Source organism: Pantherophis guttatus, chromosome 2, assembly GCF_059756535.1.
Source record: "Pantherophis guttatus breed Tessera chromosome 2, ASM5975653v1, whole genome shotgun sequence".
Lineage (NCBI taxonomy): Eukaryota > Metazoa > Chordata > Lepidosauria > Squamata > Colubridae > Pantherophis > Pantherophis guttatus.
The window spans coordinates 30854660-30878590 of NC_142064.1; the positions used below are offsets into that span (position 1 = coordinate 30854660).

Sequence of the window (23931 nt, forward strand, 5' to 3'; positions counted from 1 at the left end):
CAGCTTAGGGAGAAAAAGTCTCCCAGATAGAGCATAATGGCAAATAGAGGTCAGCTTGGTTTCTTTAGTTGGCTGAAGAAGGAGTAGGTACATGAATCTTTCCCAACCTTCTATCATTACTCAGAGAAAATAGCCTGGGTATTAAGAGCCATTGTACTGCAATATGTTGTGACTCTTTTTAAGAATCTTTTGATCATATTTTAAAACTTAATATACTTTTCTTCCAGGTCGAATACATGAAGCTATGGTAACATCTCTAAATGAGGATAATGAAAGTGTTACTGTAGAATGGATTGAAAATGGTGATACTAAAGGAAAAGAGGTATGGTCTTTTTAACCATCTAAATGTTATGAAAAATGAAATTCTTCAAACACAAATACAGTATCACTTTGTAGAAATATTAAATAAAGTTGTATAATATGAATTGCATTCAATGAAAACGGTAACAATATGCTTCAATGGTATTTTGTATGCTTTTTAAAAATCAGTCTAATAGAAGAAATAATTAAAATTTCATCACCAGCTGAATTTGCAAGAAATAGCTTGACACAATACAGGTAGTCCTGTATTTCTGTTGCTAAGCAACTTAGCCTTTACTTGCCAGAAAGTCACAAAAGGTGAACATATGATCCCAGGACATTGCAACAGTCATAAATATAAGTCAGTTGCCAAATGCCTGAATTTTGATCACGTGACCATGGAGATGTTGCAACAATCATAAGTTTTGAAAATGGTCATAAGTCACTCTTTTCAGTGCCTTCGAACGGTCACTAAAAGAACTGTAAATTGAGGACCACTTACCACTTATTAGCATGCGTCCTTGAGACATGTATATTTTTGATTATCTAAAATGTAGTTTCCTTTATTCAAGGAAAAGGACTTGGAACACAGTTGGGAAGAAATATAGTCCCCTGTATTATCAAGATAAATATTCATTTGTTTGAGTAGAAAGGCAGTATGTCAAGTAAATAAAAAGGAAATAGAGCAGTTAGACTTATATCAAACAATGATATATCTCTGATGAGACTGTGCTGATCAAGAATGTGGCAGAAGACAGCTGCATTCCCTAAAATTTCAGAATTGAGCAACAGAAGCACTTGTTTTTCTATGTCATTAGAGAATGTCTAACACATTGTGCCCTAATTTATTAGGTTCTGTTGGTTTTTTTTTAGAAAAAATGAAAACCTTTATGCCTCATAATTAAACCTTTATTTTTTGGTAGCAATGTTACATAGAGACTGTTTGTTGAGGAAAGGCAAGTAAATACTTCAATGTATTTATTTGAAACTATTTTTTTTTTTAAAGATTGACTTGGAGAGTATATTTTCACTTAACCCAGACCTAGTTCCTGAAGAAGATGATCCTAGCCCAGAGACTCCTCCACCTCCCACACCTTCAGCAAAAGTAAACAAAATTGTGAAGGTTGGTAATGTATATAATATTTATTTAGTTGAAGTCACTGTACCTCATTGTGCCTCTTGGTTTATAATTATCTTTAGTTTAGAATTGAAATTTAACAATGTTCTGATTTTTTAAAAATAAATGTTAAAGACAATGAAATAAGATTTCTTTAATTTTGTTCTCTGTTCAGCAAATGTTCCTTGTACCCAGATCCGTGATGGCGAACCTATGGCATGCGTGCCAGAGGTGCCACGCAGAGCCATCTCTGCTGGCACATGCGCTGTCGCCCCAGCTCAGCTCTCCGTGGCGTTTCTTTCGTGAGCTTCTGTTTCCCTGCAAATGACGAAACAGAAGTTCGTGAAAGAAAAAGATCTTGCCGTGCTGCCGGTGTTGGGATGCCCTGCCTCCCGCCAGCCAGCTGGTCTTCAGGTCTCTTCTGTGTATGCGTGCGCGCATGTCTGCTCATGCGCATGATCACTCACATATGCGTACCTTTCAGTTTGGGCAAGTGCATGCACGCAGTTTGGACACTCGGTATCTAAAATATTTGCCATCACTGACCTAGATGCATAGATTAAAGACAGCTTCTGTGTGTATGTGTGGATGAAGTGTTCTGCAGAGAAAAATAATACAAATTTTAAGTTAAACATAAGAAAAACAGAGAAAAGGTAATAGAAAAGTGAAAATGAAATAAGGAAAAAAATAAAAAGGAAATAGAAAACAAAATAATACAGGAGTGGATTCCAATCTTCTTAACAGCAGTTATAAATATTTTACACTTTATTTTCTCTAAGGTTACATCAAAGTATTTTTATTTCCAAATATCTACTCTTTCTAATAATCAAATGCATAGTCTATTTGTTAAATTTTCTTTTTTTCTTTCCTTTATTCCAATAATTAAAAGTAGTTGATCTTTCTCTAAACAACAAGCTACTTTTACACCCCTGCTTGTTCCATCATTTTCACTAATCATCTCTCTGGTATTTCAGAATTTTTCCATTTTTGTGCATATACTTCTTTCACAATAGTGATTATATATAAAAATAATCTTCCATGACTTTTTTCTAGTTGTATGCCTGTGAATCCCAATAAAAAAAGTTGTAGTTTCACTTTAAACTTTAAAAATGTTTGTTTCAGTATATGCATTTGAATCCAAATTTTTTACATCCACCATGCATAATAAAATGTCCCTTCATGCTATTCATATTACCAACATAAATTTGAAGTACCTTTTCGTGTTTCAGATAATTTTTCTGAAGTCATTAGTGACAGTACATTATTTTATCAAAATTTTATTTTAGATTATAATATAATGTGAATTTCAGTCATTACAACCAGCTGTTTTTCCACTGTTTCAACAATTTGTTATCTCCCAAATCATAATTTCCTCTCTAGATTCTTTAAGATTTATTGTAAGATTTATTCTTTCATCTTTACTATCTATCTTCTATTCTTACTCATTTTTAATATTTTTATAATATTTCTGGGATAATTTCCTTTTTCTGAACAATCTTCTCCTTCCCTCACCATGTGTTGTAACTTTTCTGGAGGTTGCCATTCTCTTATTTATAATCCAAAACTAAAAGTAAGTCAGTTACAAAAATGAAGGACGACTTATCTCTCTTTTTTCTTGTTTAGACTTCTCTTTGTTCTTAAAACTTTAATCTAATCTGTATTTCTGTAGTTGTAATAACACAGCCCATCATGTTACATCTATCTCCTTGTTTTATAAATTCCACCAGTTATCTTTTCTCTTTGATGTTAAAAAGAAAAACCAGCATTCACATGAAGATCTGGCCTGTTTTATTTAATTAATTCTGAATAGTACTAAAGTACTTTCATCAAAATATTACTGTTTCAAATTTATACAGTCCTGTTTATCTGTCTATAACTTTCTTAGTCAAAATCTTATTAAGTTCTTTGCTGTTGTTTTAACGTCCTTTAAAAGACGTTTTGTCTTTGTTTTACTTTCTGTAATTCGGAAGGAAGGCTGGTTCTTTGACAGACTGTTTTCTTTGTCCAGCTGTTTTCAAAGATCTCTTTTTTACTGTAAATCGATTGTATCCAAAAGTGTTTAAGAAAGCGAGGCTTTGGTGGAACTTAATGTCCTTTAAAATGCTACACATTGTATGTGCAAGCGCAATGTGTGTGTAAGTGCTGTTTTTCCCTCATCTCCTCAGCCATTTTCCAGAGCGCTGCATCTACACTCCATAGCTGGGTTACTTCCTCACGTTCTGACATCAACTGAGTGGACTTTAAATTTATTTCTCCCTCTCTCCGTGCTCTGGCCACGCCCCTTTGTCCCATGATTCCTCAGTCTTTCAGTTGCTGACAGACTGAGGTGGAATTTTTCTCTGTGCTCAAATTCTTTCTATTTCTTATTTCGCTTAGGTAATTTGGTTATTTTTGATTTATTTTTTTCCCTTGTTCGCGGTGGAGAGCGGAAGATTTCTGTTTGTTTGAGCCGACAGTCAGCTGTGTGAGCATGGTGATGCGTCTGGAGGCTCCAGGCCGTCCCGTTCCTCAGTGTGAAGACAGCAGCCAGACTCTGACCCCTCAGGGCGGATCTGGCTCGACTTGTAGCCGCCGGTGTGTGTGCGTGGGCTAGGCGTCTTGCGGTCACGGTCCCCACCACGTCAGATTGGCGCTCAGAGGTTCGGCATTGCAAAGGCGGCATCAGAGCGGTTACACAATTTTCATGTTCGCTCCGTTATATTCACTGTGGGCTCTAATTTGGTGGCTGCCCTGTCAGTTGCTACTGCGGGCGCCACCGATTACAACGGGACAAGAACAGCGACAATTGGCGGAGCGGTCCTGCTCGGCTCCCGGCCTCAGCAGCGAGGTCTCGGCAACGTGAGTCCGCCATTTTACTGCAACGGTTGTGGCCACCATTTTGGTTGCCCGTTTGCCTCACCCGCCATTTTGTGTGCCATCCGCTCCGTGAATCGGCGGCGTTGAGGGGAGGGGAGTCCCCTGGCTTGTTCTAGGAGCCCCATACCTAGCAGGAGCTCTAGCTGCCCCACACCTTCTGAGGCGCCTCTGCATGATTGCTGGCCGGCCGGACTGTGCCTCTTGCCACACCTTGAGTCTCCTTCACTGCTCCCTAACGAGGACAGTCTGAAAGCCTTTGGAGGGCCTTTGGTCTGACTTTGTATGCTGGTGGTCGAACTTTGGGGATCCTTAGTCCCACCTGTCTTTGTCTGGCGCCTCTTCCTGTTTAAAAAAAAAAAAAAAAACCAACAGGACTACCAGGTCTTTATACCACCATGGCAGATTTGTCCCTTTCTTCCGACCTCGAGCGGGAAGAGAGTCCGCCCAGGGCCAAGGCACACAGGAAGGGGGCGGGTAAGTGGTCTGCTCCTGTCAGCCGCAAGACCCATCGCTCCAAGGCTACCAAGGCCATTGACAAGGACACTTTGCGGCGCCACAAGGCATTTGAGAGACAATATGACAAGGCCAGGCAAGCGGCATCCTCGTCTCTTGCCATGGACTCAAGACCCCTTCAGCCGACATCTCCTGTGATCACGCCATCAACGTCACAGAACGCTTCTATGGCTCCACTGTCCCTTGCAAAGGGGGTCTTGCAATCTATGCCAGACGTTTCTTCTGCCGGTTTGGACTCCTCCCATCCTCCTCACCGCCAGTCGCCTGAGGCTACCTTCACTCCTACTGCAGCGGGGCTCCATGCAGCGGATCCACCACCTGTAGCCCCTCAACTTGACCTTTAGGCCATGCTGTCCATGGCCTTATCCAACATCCTGGTGGCTGGTCTACAACAAGCCTCTCAGGACCCCCAATCGAGGCCAGCCCAGGGGTTGGCGCCTAGTCAGCCATCACACAGGCCTCGTTCACCACAACGGAGGGAGTCTGACTCCTCTGGGGACTCGGACCAGGCAGAAGACTTCCCTGAGGACTTTGAGTTTTCTGAAGACGAGGGCTTGATGCCAGACTCTCCTGCCTTTACTGGTCTCTTTCGCCCTGCGCTGTTTAAATCACTCTGCACAAGGCGCGCCTCACAACTAATCTGGGGGCGGTTGGGGCACAGGCTGCCATTTCTCAACCTGAGGCAGGCCCCCATGACGCCTTATTTAAGCAGGCCAAGCAGGAGAAGGACTACATTCCATGCCCCCAACTGTTTGCAGATGTCCTTCAAATGCTGTGGGGTCAACCGGGGTCCTTAACAACCCCCAGTAATCTGGACAAAAAATTTTATTGCCCGGCCCCCGAACTGGATGCTTTTCTGGATTTACCTGTAGTCGATGCTCCCGTGGTGACTCTCGCCTCACCTTCGGTCATTTCCTCGGACCCCTTGGACGGTCTGAAGTCTGAAGACAGACGTGCAGAGCTCACCTTCTGCAAATCCCACCAAGCGGTGGCCTGGGCGGTCAGAACAACAATGGCCATGTCGTTTTTTTAACCGGGCATCGCTTATCTGGCTGCGTCAATTGCAAGAAAGGCTTCCTCCTGAGGAGACCAGATTGCATCAAGATGTTAATAAGATAATTGCAGCCACCGAATACTCAGCCGACGCTTCTTTAAACTCAGTTAAATTTGCTTCCCGGGCCCTTGCCTCGTCGGTCACCTCAAGGCGTCTCTTCTGGCTCCGTCACTGGAAGGCCGATGTAAAAACTAAATGGAAGCTCGCTTCAGCCCCCTATAAGGCTCCCAACTTGTTTGGTGCTGCACTCGATCCAGTCCTCGTCGAGGACAAAGATAAGCGCAAAGTCCTCCCGTCCGCCTACCGCAAGCCAGACAGACGTTACACTCCTTACGGCAACGGCAGCCCTTTCGGACCTTCTCTGGGCCTGGGGGGGGTCCTTTACTTACCATCAGAGGTGACTGCTTTTCGGACAGGGGAAGGCTTCAACATGCTTTGAAGCGTCCTTTCCGTGGCTCCGGCTCTAAAACCTTCCGGCGAGGCAAATGACTCGCAACTGCTGAGCCCCATCGGCGGACGGCTCCAGACATTTCGCCACCAGTGGGTCCTGTCGACGGCGGATGCCTGGGTGCATCGTACGGTCTCCCAGGGCTTCTCTATAGAGTTCACCGACACCCCCCTGAGTCGCTTCATCCGATGCCCAGTGCCCTGCTCTTCGGATCTGCGAAGTTTCATGTCAGCAGAGATCAAGCACCTTCTGAACATCAAGGCGATAGAGGCCGTACCCGGGGACCAATTGGGGACTGGATTTTACTCGGTGCTTTTTTTGATACCCAAATGCTCGGGGGGTTACAGGGGAGTCCTCAACCTGAAGCATCTGAATCTGGCAGTTCACTACCGCCGATTCAAAATGCATTCCCTGCGGTTGAGCCTCGCGTCAGTGCGGCAGGGACCTCATGCAGTCTGTAGATCTTCGTGAGGCCTACTTACATGTCCCGGTGCATCCCGCCCATCGCTGATCCTGAGATTCGAGTATGCGGGGACGCACTACCAGTACTGTGCAATGCCATTCGGGCTTTCTTCAGCACCCCGTTTGCCTTCGGGCTTTCTTCAGCACCCCGTTTGCCTTCACCAAGCTGGTGGCAGTGGTGGCAGCCACCCTCAGATCTGCCCCGGTGAGGATCCTGTGTTACCTCAACGATATCCTGATTCTCTCGTCGTCCCGGGATCGGGCAACACAGGACAGGGACTGGGTGCTCTCGGCTTTTCAGAAACACGGCTTTTCAATAAACCTGGACAAGAGTCATCTCGTTCCTCCACATCCATCCTTCATTTAGGATCAGTAATAGACTCCACCACAGATCAAGTATTTTTGTCCCCGTACAGGGTTCGGAGCATCAGGGACTGGTAATCTGGGTCCTAGCTCAGAGATCCGTTTCCCTTTTGACGCTTTCTCAACTGCTCGAAAAGCTAGTCTCGTGCTTCAACATTGTTCCTTGGGCCCGCAGGCACTCCCGGCCGTTGCAGTGGCTCATCCTCCCTTATCAGCGGAGCAGCTGTTCCAACTCGGGGAGGAAGATACTTGTACCTCCTCAGGTTCGCCTCTCCCTTCGGTGGTAGCGGTCGCCAGCTATCCTGCAGGGCTGTCATTTCCTGGTAATCAACCGGCTCGAACTTTGGGCGATTAGTCTAGCCCTTCGTCACTTCAGCCTCGCCGTGCAGGGGTCACACGTCCTAGTCCTCACGGACAACACATCAGCTAAGGCACATGTGAATTGGGAGGGGAGGATGAGGTCCCGCTCCCTGATGCTCGAGTCGGAAAGGCTTTTCAGCTGGGCGGAACACCACCTCCTATCGATACGGGCGGATCATATATCCGGGTTAGCCAACGTACAAGCTGACTGGCTCAGCAAGGAACGGATCGACCCTGCCAAATGGCAACTTCAGCTTCAGTTGTTTCGTGAGCTGTCGGCCCACTTCGGGACTCCAGTCATCGATCTGTTTGCAAGTCCCGCAAACTCCCACTTGCCTCGATACATAACCCGTTACCAGAGTCCGCTGGCGGAGAACACAGATGCCTTACGGTGTCGTTGGCCTCCCGGCCTCCTATACGCATTCCCTCCGACCCCGCTCATTCAGAAGGTCATACGGAAGATGATCACAGACAGGGCGGAACTGTTGTTAGTGGCACCCAATTGGCCACTCCGCCAGTGGTTCGCCGATTTTGTGGAGTTCTCGGTCGAAAGTCCATGGGTGATTTCCCCCACATCGGATCTCCCTGTGCCAGGGGGCCATCTGTCATCCAGAGCCTCAGTGGCTCCAGTTGGCTGTCTGGCATTTGAACGGGTCATCCTGAAGAGAGATTTACTTTTTGACAAGGTAATTGGCATGATCCAAGCCTCCCGGCGGCTGTCAATGACTTGGCTGTACGAAGCGACTTTGCGAGCATTTTGTCTCTGGTGTTCGGGACACCATGTCGATCCCACTTCAGCGGTTATCCAGGATATTCTCGAGTTTCTGCACGAGGGCTTCAACAAAGGCTTGGCCCCAGCCACCTTGAGGTGTCAGACTGCCGCCCTATCGATGGTCCTTTCTTGCCAACCTTATCAATCTCTGTCTCATCACCCCTGGATCTGGGGATTCCTGCATGGGGCCACCAATTTGCGTCCTCCCACAGTGCACCGATATCCCTCTTGGGATCTTCCACTTGTTCTCCAAGCTCTGACCGCACCGCTGTTTGAGCCTTTGGCCTCTGTTTCGTTGAAATTTCTTTCCCTCAAGGTTGCCTTCCTCCTGGCCATTACCTTGGCCCGGAGGATCTTGGAGCTCTCTGCCTTATCTGTTAGGAAAGATCTGTGCATCTTTTGGTCCAACACGATGGTGCTTAGACTTGATTTGGCGTTCACCCCCAAGGTGAACTCGTGGTTCCATCGGGCCCAGGAGATCATCCTTCCTGACTTCTGCCCTTCCCCTAAACATTACCGGGAGGTCCTCTGGCACACGCTGGATGTCCGCCGTGCACTTCGTCGCTATCTTTGTCGAATGGCCTCCTTTAGGAAGACGGAGGCCCTCCTTGTCTCCTTTCACCCCGCCTCCATGGGGCAAAAGGTTTCCTCGTCCACGGTGGCCGCTGGATTAAGGCCTGTATTTCATCCACCTATGAGTTTCAGGCAAGGCCCCTTCCGGGCAGGATCCTTCCTCATTCCACCCGCAGTGCTGCAACATCGGCGGCGTGGGCGACTCAAACATCGGTGTCGGACATCTGTCGGGCGGCCACGTGGACTTCCTTGTCCCCCTTCATCCGACATTATCGGATTGACTCGTACGCTTCGTTGGAGGCGTTTTTCGGAAGGAGGGTATTGCAGTCGGTCATCTCAGCCTCGGCTTCGGGGAGGAGTCAGCTTCCCGCCCCTGTGGTTTAGGCTTGGGTATATCCTAGCTATGGAGTGTAGATGCAGCACTCTGGAAAACGGACGTTGTCTCACCTGAACGTCCATTTTTGGGGCGCTGCGGCTACACTCCATTCCCCCCCCCCATTTTTCTTATTCGGTTTGGGCTTTTTGCTCTGTTCCTGTTTTTTTCAGACATTCCAGGGGTTGTTCCAGTTATTGTTCTTTGGACGGTTCCATGTTTACTGTGCTGCACCTTCTTTCAAGACTGAGGAATCATGGGACAAAGGGGCGTGGCCAGAGCACGGAGAAAGGGAGAAATAAATTTAAAGTCCACTTAGTTGATGTCAGAACGTGAGGAAGTAACCCAGCTATGGAGTGTAGCCGCAGCGCCCCGAAAATGGGCGTTCAGGTGAGACAATGTCCGTTCTACCCATGAGAAGACTGTTAGACTTCCATCCCACAATCTCACAAGAAATTGCAATTCGGGATGCAGGTGGATCGATCTCCCAGTCACAAAAAAACATTTTTAGCGATGGCTGCTGTTCACTTTCACAGTGCTGTCTCTGCTAGTTCAGAGATATCTAGTCCACCACAGAACCTCATGTGAAAGCCCAACAGCTATGCTTTATAACAAATTACTAAGTGGAAGAGTGTGATCAAGCTGTCAGGGATATTTTACGTCAAGAGTTCTTCATCTATATTGAAACCATTCCAGCCTTACAGAAGATAGTAACAGTACCCTTTATGTAAAAAGTCGAAGAACAGGAAGTAATTTTGATATGGATTATAGTGTCAATGTGTTCATAGCAAATTGTAAGGCTAATCTAAGTATTATATTATTAAATTAAAAAAACTTTATCAGCTAAAGAATTGATTGGTATGGAAAGAGAGAGAGAGATTTCCCTGGTCAAGTGCAGGGCAAGAATTAAACTCTCCTATTATTGATTGATTGATTGATTGATTGATTGATTGAATTTGCCACCCATTTATAACGAAACAACTCTGGGCAGCTTCCAGCATTAAAACATTAAAAGCCTAACAAATAAATATCTAAAACAATAGTCCTATAATATTGAACTCCTTTGTAACTGCTATTTACAGTTCTAAAATGATTGATACTCATTAATATCTTGTCCTATTTGCATTTTGAACTTTCATATTAATTCCGTATTGGCCTCTTGTATTGTACCAGTATTCCAAATACAGCTGCAATAATACATATATGAACCCAAGATAATTTGCAAGATAAATATTTTGTCTTTTAATTTTTAATAAATTTTACATGGAATTTCACTTCTACAGTTTTCATTACTGTGTTGATAATTTGGTCACGTCCTCAATTAGTTATATGATACATAACATTTGGTGCGGGTGGGAGTGGTAGTTAATTTATTTAGTTTTCACATTTCTAAACTGCCTATCTCCCTCAAAAGAGATTATAGTTAATTAGAAAACACTTACCTCATTTTTGTGTTTACTGTACTGACATTCAATCTCTGCAGTTCTCTTTTGCATTTGTCAGAAGGGTAGAGCTTCTTTTGTAGATGGTTTTGAGAATAATTTAGGGACTTCCCAAATGTATAAATTTTGCTGACTTGCTGTTCCTTTTACCTGCTGAAAGGCTTCAACTCTCCCAACAAGTTTGTTTGGATGTGGATAACAAATTATAGAATGTCTATCCTTTCTCTAGAATCGAAGGACTGTGGCTCCTTCTAAAACTGAAACTCCTGCTAGAGACAACAGAGGTAATTTTTATTAACTTTTTATTTAATTCCAGTTTAATAGTCCAGCTATAAAAAAAACTGTCTGCCTTATTCTTCTGTAAAACTTTGCATGACAATTTTATTTTCTGTTCCAAGTAATAACAATGTAACACATTCCAAATAATACAGATCCTAATATAATTATAGTTAGCTGGTTTTTGGTACCTTTTGGACAGTTTTGAAGTCACGGAGTGGTAGGCACTGTATTGCAATGATGATCTGGTTCCAGTTGGTATAAAGGGGAGAAGTTGAGCTGAGACCTCTGGCTTATGGTATTTCACAGGCTTGATGCTTTCCCAACTTCTACTTAACACGCACACAAGGATGTTGGGGATTGATATGTTGATATGGGATCAGTTATCAATCTGCTAATGTAACCCAATTTTATATTTCCACCCCTAGTCAAAAAGATGATATAGTATTGTCCTGATAGCCAGAAGTTTATAGGATCTGGATGCACAGAATAAATCTAGACATGATCTGAAATAGAATGGTTTTGGGTTAGGGTTAGGGTTCCTATACAATTTAGGAAACCATCTGACTCCAGAGGGATTCCCTCTAAGTTCTGGACATTTTCTGAAGTAGAAGGCACTACTTAATCACTCATGTTTGGACATGTTTGGTCATTTCTTGTTTGTACTGCTGCAATCTATATTACCTGAGCAGTGGTGAAATCCAATTTTTTTTTACTACCGGTTCTGTGGGCGTGTCTTGGTGGGCGTGGCAGGGGAAGGATACTGCAAAATCTCCATTTCTGCCCCACTCAGGGGCCAGCCAGAGGTGGTATTCTCTGAACTACTCAAAGTTTCCGCTATCGGTTCTCCGAACTGCTCAAAATTTCCGCTACCGGTTCTCCAGAACCTGTCAGAAGCTGCTGGATTTTACCCCTATACCTGAAGCTGCATTTGAAGACCACTTGGAAACTACAAGTAGTCCTCAACTTACAACCATTTATTTAAAAAGCGTTCAAAGTTATGATAGCCTTGGAAAAGGTGCTTTATGGCTCGTAAAGTCCTTTTAGCTGTCGTAAAACATCATGGCCTCCCCTGAAATCATGTGAATGTGATTTGGGAGCTTGACAACCTGTTTGCACTTGAAACTAGTTGCCAAGTGCTCTGCAATCATGTGATTGCCAGTTGAAATTTTCTCTTCTGGTTTCCCCAGAAAATCAATGGAGGAGCCAACAGGGAAGATTTCAAGCTACTGCCACCTGCTGAGAGGACTCCATCTCATTTTGTGGGGGAAAGAACTGCCGGCTAAGGGGAACTGAACTCCTCTGGCGTGGTGCAGAAACATAGCTCAGATCCTGAAAATCTGAGCCTCCTTCTGTAGTCACATGATGCCTTGCTTAACAACATTTTGCCCAACTATTGGGATTCCTGACTCAATTGTGGGCCTAAGTTGAGCACTACCTGTACAGTTAGTTTAGAATGCAGTAATTTGAGTAGCTATGTGTTTGTCATAATTTCCCCACATAACACCACTATTTCAATAGTCCGTTTGCTTCTAGATGTAATTCAAGGTGCTAGATATCATCTTTAAAACCTGTGTGGCTTGAGGACTGCCACCTTTTAGTTATTTCTGTCTGTCAGATAAGACAAGGTGAAAGAGGCCGTTTTCAATTGATCCCCCACCACTCAGCCTCCTCAATCTTATTGGGCTGCAAAACATTATTAAAACTTGGCTTTTCTAGCAAGCCTTGGGAACAACTGGTCCCTCTTAAGATATTCTCTTTGAATGTGTTCATTTCCCTTGTATACAATTGTGAGTTGTTTGTTATTTGCTGATTTTTATACTTTTTTATTTTTTAAAAAAGAGACATGGTGGTTCAGCGACTAAAATGCTGAGCTTGTCGATGGGAAGGTCGGCAGTTCAGCAGTTCGAATCCCTAGTGCTGCGTAATGGAGTGAGCTCCCGTTACTTGTCCCAACTTCTGCCAACCTAGCCATTCGAAAGCACGTAAAAAAATGCAAGTAGAAAAATAGGGACCACCTTTGGCGGGAAGGTAACAGCGCTCCCTACGCCTTTGGCGTTTAGTCATGCCCGGCCACATGACCATGGAGACGTCTTTGGACAGTGCTGGCTCTTCGGCTTTGAAATGGAGATGAGCACCGCCCCCTAGAGTCAGGAACGACTAGCACATATGTGCGAGGGGAACCTTTACCTTTATTTTTTGTTAAATTTTTATTTTGTAGAATAGGATAAGTAAACTGGACAAAATCAGTTATAATTGGAGTAGAATATAAGTCCAGCAGTGAATATTTATTTATTTTTAGAAATCTCTTGAACCGTTTCAGAAGCACAAGTGGTTTGAGTGAGAGATGATCTGCAGGTCTGGAGTGAAAACTTCCATGTAGTACATTTCTATTCATGACTCTTGCATTTTTTCCCCATCTCTACCAGAGGATTAATACTCCTCTGCTTCATTGTTTGGCTGATCACCTCCCATTATTGGTATGAATATTTTTATTGGAATAAGGTGTGGGACTCCCATAATCTGTAATGCATGAGCTAATATGTAGACAATGGGGCCTCACTAGTTCTTTTGGAACACATGAGTAACCACCTACCATTACACCTTATCTATAACTTTTTAAAGTTAAAATTGTGTAATTTGTTTTGGTTGCTTGTGTTGCCACAAGGGAAGGTCCACCAGAGTAGGTCTACTGGCCTTGAAACTTAAGTGTACTTATACGGTTCTGCCAGAGTGACACATGCATTTCACTTCTTACATAAAGATTGACAGTCATTTGTGAATTCAACTACTGATTTGTTATGTAACCTATTCTTATGTTTTGATTTGTCTCCAAGAAGTATGCTGATTTTTCACAACTATAATTTGCTTCATTAAAGAGTATCAGATTTAATGAAGAGTATGATTATCATTAATAAGTCACTGAATTGTGAAACAATTACACATTTCTTTTCCATTTTGCCTCATTTTCTTAGTAAATCTTTTTTAATAAACTCTTTATTTTGATCTTTTCAGTGATTGGTTCTGCACGTGCACGACCTACTCAGCTTCCTGAACAGTCATCATCTACACAACAGAATGGTAGTGTTTCAGATATATCTCCAGTTCAAGCTGCAAAAAAGGAATTTGGACCCCCTTGTATGTAAACCATGTATCAAGGATTTATTTTAGGCATTACATGTAGACTCTCTTGGATGATTACATAATGCTTAAATACAGATTTAACTATACCATTATTATATCTTGTTATAATACATCATTGTGATTATTTTTTCAATAGTCCTGTAAGAATAGACTAAGAATTCTGTTCTAACTAACAAGCTGAGTTTAAAATCGGCCAGATCTTACCTTAGGACAAACCAAGAGAGTAACATGTATTAGTCAGTGGCTGTTTCTGTGTTGTCACTTCTTTTTTTCCGTATCCTGCTGGCCTAGGTAAGACAGGTAGACACGCTACCTTCAAGCTGAATTAGCCATTTAAGTGAGACCTCTAAGTTAAGTAGTCTTAATAGAAAAGAATTCGATTAGTCTTCCTTGTGGAAAGTGGGGGACTCTGCTTTCCTTGTTAAGCAGTCATGCTATCCTCTCTTGTTCTCTAGGGCCAGCGAGAATGATTATGACAAAAACAGTATAAACTAAATATTGAAAAAATTTCCCTGAAGAGTCCCCTGTTGCTTAGCTAGGCCAACAGATTTGCAAATAAAAAAAATACATTCTGTATTTGTTAACTGTTATGTAACACGCCCATGATAAGATAATTGCTTAACATTACAAAACAAGGGAAGAAAGAGGGTGGGACGATAAAAAAAGTACTGGTTGAAGGTTTATTTTCAGCCCAGATTTGTTAAGAAAAAAATTTCTCTCTCTCCGGCCTATATTAAAATTCTGTCCCTGGGAGAGCAGCCAGCAGAATTTGTTAGTTTGCAGGTGGTGTACAAACTATGGTGCAGTTGAGTAGCAACCAGATTATATTACAGGCTGGCTATGTGAACAATATATTATCAAGCTCTGGCAATTTCTTCATATTGTCTCCCACAGCTCAAAATGGTTATTCAGAAGATGGTTATATTTTAGGAATTTTTAAACCCATTTATATTGAATTAAATTAGCAGGGACAGTTCTCAATCTTATTAATTAAAAAACTGAAAACTTGAAATACATTGTATGACAAAAGTTGTCTTTCTTCTTTAAGCACGTAGAAAATCAAATTGTGTGAAAGAAGTTGAAAAATTACAAGAAAAGCGTGAAAAACGAAGATTACAGCAACAGGAAATTAGAGAGAAACGAGCACAGGTTTTTAATTTTTTCATTGATAGTGCTTCTGTGTACAGTTCATATTTTTCTAACCATTTAAAACAATGCATTGAATTGAATTTTCTTCAAAATCTTTTTATTCTGTTCCAAGCAGCTTCCATATCCTTTTTTCAACATCATTCCCCCCTCCCCCAAAATTGGGAGGCTAATCTTTTTTTACAATGCATCTTAATGCAAGAGTTGTACTTTAACTTCTTTCAGTAGTTCTATTTTCATAGCAATTTCTAACTTTTTTTCCTTCTATGACCATATTTTATTAGATCAGTTTTGACTACCATAAAACAGTCTGTCCCATGCTTACTCTTACAAGCTTATTAATTTCTCAGTCTTTCTCAGTAATTATGATAGTAATCATGCCATTCTTAAATTACTTAATGGTCCTCTTTTATGTTATTCCCACCCATCTCTTATCTCCCTTAGCAGAATAATGTGGATCTTATTCATTCAGATTATTAGACATTTTTTCCTCAAATTAGACTATAACATGCAACTATCACCAACCTAAGGATTCCTAGTTTAATATGCATCCATACCATCCTAGATTACATCAATTCATACTGATAGGTACCAGCCCTTAATTCTTCCATAATTGTCAGGCACAAGCAATCTGAACCACTCATAAACAATCTCAAGTGGAAGTTTCATTATTAGTCAGCCATGATATGAGAATCTCACCAGACTGAAGGCATTCCTTTCAGATTGGTCAGATGAGGCTTCAGGGATTGTGGAGGAGGTCAGGCTTGCAACTTCCTGCAGTGCAAGGACTCTAAACCAGGCCCCTCTTAACACCTCCCTCCAGTGTACTGTAGCTGGAGGTTCCACCACAATAATTAAATCTACACTTGTTGATCAGTTTAACAAAAAAATGCTAATAATCCGGTAACTGCAGCCAAGATCAGCTTTAGCATGCTCATGTCATTCGGCGCAAGCCAGGATCTAAAGATATTCTGATAAAGCGGTTATTTGCAGACCAAATATTTTTTTTATTGTTGCCCATATCCCTTCTTGCAGTGAAGTGATTGATTCTCAGTTGAATTCAAAACTTCCTTGGCTGGTATTTGAAAAGTCTCTATGATATAAACTCAAGAGTTTTAATGTTGATGACTGTATTTTAGTATTTTAAGTTTTAATTGTCACTGTATAGTTTTATTAAGAACTGTTTAGAGCGATGTTTCCCAAACATTTTGCTTCATTACTCAAACCACTTATCAGAAATTCGTTTTTACCCAATGTAAATTACACTTTAAATCAATTTAAATATCCCTGGTATGTTTGGGTAATATGTCTATGGATTATTACCCAAAGAAAAGCCACTTATATCCAATTTTAGATAATTTACCCCGGTTTAGGAAGCACTGGTTTAAAGGCTTTAGAAGTTTACAGTGTAATAAATTTGATTATAAAATAAATAGCGACAATATTTCAGATTTTTTGTTTGATCTGAAGATCCACAATCATTCCTTCATTCATTTTATTACTTTCAAAATGTGCAACCCAAATGACTTAAGTGTGAGCGGTAAAATGCTACATAACCATCAGATTTATGAAGTCAAAGCTTTTTGGCCCCTGGCACTTTTTTTATGGAAAACAGCATTTTTCACACACACACACACACCATCCCCCCACCCCCCAGTATTAAGTCAATACCTAATTTGGCATTGTTGGTATTTAATAAAGCCATTGTAATTTGCCTTTTTCAGAAAAATTTTGGGACCTGAGTTGAGAGTAGTGATTTCTCCCCCCCCCCCCCCCCAAGAATGATAGTTAGATTTTTTTGGGTATGATTGTGAGATGAAATGTATGATATGAGATATGTATTGTTACGTTGTGCTATATGGGTCCTACATTCTAACCAATTTACTGTGTTGGAATGTATGCTTAGGGTAGGTTTGTGACAAATTGTCAGAGTCACTTAGATGGGATAGGATCAGCATCATCATTCTAGCCATTGTCTATCCACTGCAGGATGAAGGCCTCTTCTGCATGTTTCCAATCAGTATGTCTTGAGCTTTCCTTTGCCAGTTGGGCCCACAATACTTGCTGATGTTGATCCATCTTGTTTTAGGTCTCTTTTTTGTGGATGGTTTTTATCAAGAACCATTCTATGACTGCCTTAGTCCACCTACCATCAGTTCTTCTTGCTATGTGACCAGCCCATTTCCATTTCCATTCTTTTACTCTTTTGACAGCATGATATATTTTGTTTGTTCTCTAATCCACGTGCAGAGCTTTCTATCTTGTCTTGTGATTCTGAGGCATGTATCTTTCCATGACTCTTTGTGCCAATGGTAGCTTTTGTATCAATTGTGAGATTAGTGTCCATGTTTCACTGGCATATGTTAGAACAGGTAGGACACATGAAGTGGGATAGATGTTGTAAAAATTTGATGACAGTGAATACATAAAAATAAAGTCTGAGCAATAAATTTTATTACAAAAAGGAAAAACACATTTTCCGTCTTACTCTCTTTCCAGAGTAATAATAGGCAACCATATGCATGACCTGGAATTATCCACTTGCATCATTACCTCACCTACTGCCAAAAATGTTGATTGCAATAGCCACCAAAAGTTTTTTCATTTTGCATTACACTTAAACACATATTTGACTTGTGAATTGGGTCTACTTTCTCATACATGAATTTAGAAGAAAAATTGATATTTAAAAACCTATTATCTCCATTCAGGATTCTCTTGTAATATTTATGATAAGTATTGTATTTTCCGGTGTATAAGACGACTGGGCGTATAAGACGACCCCCAACTTTTCCTGTTAAAATATAGGGTTTGGGCTATAGTCGCCATATAAGACTGCCCCTCTTCCAATGCACACCAAATAAAAATTAAAAAACATCAACTGGCTCACCTACAATGTAAAAGCAGCTGTGCTAGACCCAAAATGGCCCCTGTAACAAGCAGGAACCTCACACAGCCACAAAAAGCCCCCCCAAAAAACTTTCACACTCTAAACACACACAACACAACACAACTGGCTCACCCACAATGTAAAAGCAGCTGTGCTAGACCCAAAATGGCCCCTGCAACAAGCAGGAACCTCACACAGCCACAAAAAGTCCAAAAAACCAACTTTCACACTTTACACACACCAAATTCCACATACAGCTTTGTGAGATTTTGTGTGTTTGTGTAGTTGGAGTGAAACACTACAGAAACACACTAAATCTCAGAAAGCTGCACAAATATTATTTTATTTTATTTTATTTTTATTTTTATATGAAAGCTAAATTTAAAACTTCTTAAACTTTAAATGGCTAGATCTAAAAAAGAACAACTAAAAAAACCCCAATTGACTATTTTTTTTAAAGCTCCCAAAGGGGAAAAAAACTTACCCAATAGAACAGGGGTCTCCAACCTTGGCAACTTTAAGACTTGTAGACTTCAACTCCCAGAATTCCTCAGCCAGCTTTGCTTTGCTGGCTGAGGAATTCTGGGAGTTGAAGTCCACAACTCCCTCCTTGCTTGATTGCAGGCAGGGAGTTGCTTGCTTGCCTGAATAGATTCAGGCAAGCAAAGCAAGGCAAGCGTTGGGACTAGCAGCTGAGGTAAGCAAGCTGGAGGGGGAAAACTTTTTCCCTTTTACATGGTTCTGGCGATCCCAGCTGAGTTGCAGGGAACTCAGCTGGGATCGTCAGAGCTGGGATCCTCAGAGTAAAAGGGAAAAAACTTTTTTCCTTTTACGTGGTTTCTGGCGATCCCAGCTGAGTTGCAGGGAACTCAACTGGGATTCTCAGAGCTGGGATCCTCAGAGCTGGGATCGCCAGAGCCATTTAAGGCTCGTTAGAGCCTTTCGGGCTGGTCTGCCTGGTTACAGGAGAACGACACCCGGCGTATAAGACGACCCCCGACTTTTGAGAAGATTTTCATGTGTTAAAAAGTCGTCTTATACGCTGGAAAATACGGTATGTGTTACAGTGGCATGAGCAATATGGTTTTAGTAATGATTTTTTTTCTCTTAGGATGTAGATGCCACAAATCCAAATTATGAAATCATGTGTATGATCAGAGATTTCAGAGGAAGTTTGGATTATAGACCACTAACAACTGCAGATCCTGTAAGTTTTGTTAATATGTAATAATTAAAAGAAGTTTTACTGACATTTTGAATGGTAACATGGTCAGCAGGGAATAAGTTGTGAAATTGAAGTCGTTGTATTTAAACAAATGTTCACTTTTAGTTATTTCTTTCCTAGCAAATCTATCTGAGAACTGAATCTTAAATAATAATCTTTAACCCTTCATTTCAAAGAGACCATGTTAATTTTTTTTACTATTTGATAGTTTTCTTGAATTGATTTATTTAAGAAAAATTTGCAATAATGTTTTGCCCTTAACTCTGAAATTAACCTTATGCTTAGGTTATTAGAAGGTTACCATATACACAGTTGAACTTGATTTTAGAATGTGTAGATAAATTTATTTAATTCAAATCTAGGTTTAGGAACCAGTACAGATATAACTTTAGGGTGCTTTTGTGTCTAATTGGTGTTACCTGCTATGAGGGGGGAATTGGCAAATCTCAGCCATGAGAACCTGTGTTACAAAAGAGTTTAAATGTACATTTGATATTAGAAAAATTAAATGGAGATTATAAAATGATGTCTCTTTTAAGAAATATTTTCGTATTAGAACAAAAGTAACTTACCACATCTTGGTTTTGGTGCTGTAGTTTTTACAGCAATATGAATAATAAAATATGTCACTCATCCACCATTGTTGATGAGGTATTCAAATTGGCCAAAAGAATTAGCCTAAACCACATGGAGTGGTTTATCTTGAAAGCCTATAGGAACCTGTAAGTAATTGAAACATTTCACTGTGGAATGTTGAACTGCAAGAGTACGTAACAATGAATTTTAGATCATCGGTATTTTTAAAAATAGACAGTTATATAATCTTATATACAATTGCTTCAATACATTTCTCTTTGAGTTTTAATTTCAAGTACAATTTTTACTTACTTAACTTAACTTCCATTTTGTTTCCTTTTTTGTAAAAGATTGATGAGCACAGGATATGTGTATGTGTTCGAAAACGACCACTCAATAAAAAAGGTATGGCTCATTTTAACATACAGATCTTAAGTGCGATCAAAAATAATTTTCAAATGGGTTTAGTCTTGAAATCATATACACAGCTGAACTTGATTTTAGAATGTGTAGATAAGTTTTAAGATGTTACATATTAAATTTCTTCTTTCAATCCAGCCTTTTTGAGGTATAAATAGTTAAAATTAGTTTAAAGATGAGTTTATAGAATCAGAATGTAATTATAGCCATAAAATGCATTTTAAGTTAATGAAAATATAGATTTGAAATGTGAGATTGTTAACTGAACTTTTTTTTAATTTGCCCACCATATTAGAATGAGGGAGGACATAACTTAGATCTGAGATAAACGATGGAATAACTCAAGCTGTAATCTGTAGAAAAGCTGAATACAAAATTATGGTATTAGAAAATGGAAATTATTTTGGAATTGCTTATATTGTGAAGTGAAAAAATTGTCTTAAAGAGGGAGGGGATGAGAAATTTGAAGCTGGGAGGAAAAATACATTTGTTAATAGCCTTGTAAGAAAACAGGTTTTTATTAACTCTTTAAAAATTGTAATCAAAATAGATGACAAACTGAAATTATATTTACTGTACCTGAAACTTTTGAATTTAACTACTAATAGCAGAGAATACTTTTTGTTTATCAATTCTGGGATGTGTTTGTATGAACAAGTTAACAGGCTGTGCTTTTGAAGGTATTTGGACTGGGTTTAGCAAACTTTTATTGGGTAAATATAGAAATGCTTATTTTGTAACAGGTTGTATTGAGTTCAGTGGCTATTTTCCCAAGGAAATATACTTTGGATTTTTGGTCTGTCCATTGGGCAGCAGTAATATAGGAAGATGCTAGAGGTAAATGATCAAAACAGTGACAATAGCAAGAGCTATCATTTCATACTGTGTGGGAGAAAGCATTAGTAAACCATACTTATATTTTACCCAGTAAAAGATATGTTGCTTTTGAGTACTCCAGCTGAGCTCCCAAGCCAAGGCCTAGGCAGGAATCTCACCAGGATATGCTGCTTACTATAGCTTGTGATCCTTAGCCTGCTTGATAGCTCTCTTGCCTGCCTGCTAATTATTGTCAATCTCCAAAGGTCGCCTCCTGCTTCCCTGTCTGCTTGCTATTCTTTAAATCTCTTTTTGTTCTACACGCCCACACACACTCTGTCTTTTGTAAGCTTAAGGGCCTGGATGGAGTGAGGCTGCCTCTGGAAGTTGGCACATCCTTGAAAATGGTGTAGCTCATTTAGCCAGGCAGCTGGAACACCAGCGCAGATGCTTGTAAGTAAACTTGTAAGTGAATGAATGAATTAATGTATGAGCCCATCTCTCAGGTTTTTGGAGCTGTAAACTTTTACAGCTCTTTGAGCAAAAGCAATGAGCTGGGCTGACCCTTAGAGAAATACGTTGGGAACTGTTTTTGCCTGGCTGAAGCTGCTTTTTCTCAATAGCAGACAACAATCCCAGCTTCACTTCCCCAAAGTATCAATAAGTAAAGAGTAAAGGAACTAGTAGTCAAGTATACTTAGAGGGCAATGCAGCATTGAATTCGTGGAAAAGATACTTGTATGCCATAACCTGACTGTACCAACAAGATCAGAATTGTGCAAGTGATGGTTTTCCCTGTGACACTATGAAAATGAATGTTAGACTTTGAAGAAATAGTATTGATACTTTTGAATGTTTACGTTGGAGAAGTCTTCAAGAATACCCTGGATAGCCATGAAAACACAAATAGACCATTGAACAAATTAACACTTGGGGCACAAATGACCAGAATCCAATCATCATATTTTGATACATTATGCACAGACATAGCTTTCTTGAGAAGTCCATAATTTTGAGAAATATGGAAGGTAAAAAAGGAGGAGGGCAGCCAGGAGCAAGGTGAATGGGCATGATTACAGCAATGATGGCTACACAGTTGGAAGACTGGAAAAGCGGTTTTGGGGACAGATCATCCAGGAGAAGATCTATCTATGTGGCTTTTAAGAGTCAGTACTGACTTGATGACATAATTTTTCTTGTGTTTATGTGTTTCTTGTGTTTTTTCTGCTTACTTGAGATTACATCAGTTTCCCACACATTCATTCTCTATATTTGCATGTGATATAAATGATGGATTGTGATTTGTCTCTGAAAAAAATGGTGTTTGTACCAGCAGATGGTGGAGCAATTTTTTAAACGGGATATTTTCTTTACTATGATTTTAATTAGTAGTCATTAGTTCAACTAATTTTATCTTAGTTTTTGTCCTGCCACTGCCTATTTTTGGAGTATGGCCCTGTGAAGGGACAGACTGCCTGACTAGGTGATAAGCACCTGTGCTGCTTCTTCCCCCTCCCTCCTTTCTTGGCACTCCCCCAGGATGACCTAGTTCCAATCAAACTACAATGCTGGACAGGAGGAAAGAAGAAGGGAAGACAAAATGGCTGCCTGTGAGGAAAACGCTCAATAAACTGAGCCATAGCCCAGGAGACTAATAAAGTGGCAAATTGAAAGATAGATGCCCTAATAAGAATAGACAACAGTGAAAACAGCAACTGGAAACTGAGAGGGTTTTTTTTTTTTTTTTTTTTTTTTTGGTTATTTGAAACTGGTATGAGCTAAAAATTGTTCAAGCCATGGAGTAAATGTTTGGAAGAAAATTAGAATTCAGAAGCCCAGTGAGGAACAAACAAAATGAAAAGATAAAGACTTCGACAGAATAAAAAGGCAGCACTAGTTTCCAGGGGGTTCTGGTTCAATTTAAGGTATTTATTATTACCTATAAAACTCTACATGGTACAGACCCAAGTTATCTGTAGGACCATCCATTTCCAATCATGATCAAATTTTTCTTGAGTGGATAGTAGCTGTTTAAAAATGTGAAATAAAATGACAGTGTTAATTGGATGGCTATATAAATTGCTTAATAAATTATTCTTTTAGCAAGTAAGTATTAAAATATGCTTTAAATTTTTGGCATGCAACATTTAATGAATTTATTCTAAATATAAGTGAATGCCGCTCTAGATAAATTTGTTAAAACCCATTAGGAAAAGCTGTAGATTTTATAGCAATTTTATTTAAAATTGTATAAAGTAAGGTTTTCCTTAAGAGCCATACCTTTAGCTATTTCCTTCTGCGGTATTCCTGTGTACTTAATTTGCAATTATTGACCAATAGAATTACTTTTATTCTTTAGCAGCAGTGATAAAAAACTGAACACATATACATCATTTGAAACTAAACTTCAGTTGCTTCAATTTCATACAATATCAAAAGAGCTGGAATAGTTGGAATATTTATTGTAAAATAATGCATTTTGTATGAATGAACTTTCAGTGTGTTTAGTTTTATGCCTAGAGGAATATCTTCCCACAGAAAAAGGAAATATGTATGTATTTGATGGTACAACACTTCTTTTGTTTGTGTATCCTTTGGTACACTGGGCATGTTTTTGCTGAGACAGACATTTCACACAGTTAACAATTAGTATTAAGAATTGTACAGCAATAGATTTTGATAAAATCATGAAGGATAGTTTTCTGAAATGTTACTGATTCATACATTGTTAATCAGATTAAAATGAATTATGACTGATAATGTTTTAAAGATTACACTGCTCAAAAGGGATAAAGGTCAGTTTGA

General features: G+C 40.4%; 1 protein-coding gene across 11 annotated transcripts in view; it reads left to right on the plus strand.

The window, feature by feature from the left end:
- The window catches only part of KIF2A (kinesin family member 2A), a 69859-nt gene that overhangs the window by 21964 nt on the left and 23964 nt on the right, over positions 1–23931 (plus strand). For 6 of the 11 annotated variants that reach the window (XM_034440968.3, XM_087885719.1, XM_087885722.1 and 3 more), the window contains 7 exons: positions 228–322; positions 1307–1423; positions 10863–10917; positions 13925–13990; positions 15102–15202; positions 19201–19296; positions 20241–20295. In XM_034440968.3, the coding sequence (XP_034296859.1) occupies positions 228–322; positions 1307–1423; positions 10863–10917; positions 13925–13990; positions 15102–15202; positions 19201–19296; positions 20241–20295 (585 nt within the window). Of the gene's footprint in view, positions 1–227; positions 323–1306; positions 1424–10862; positions 10918–13924; positions 14048–15101; positions 15203–19200; positions 19297–20240; positions 20296–23931 lie in introns of those variants that run through there. The other 5 variants (XM_034440965.3, XM_034440967.3, XM_087885717.1 and 2 more) reach the window with 1 other exon arrangement.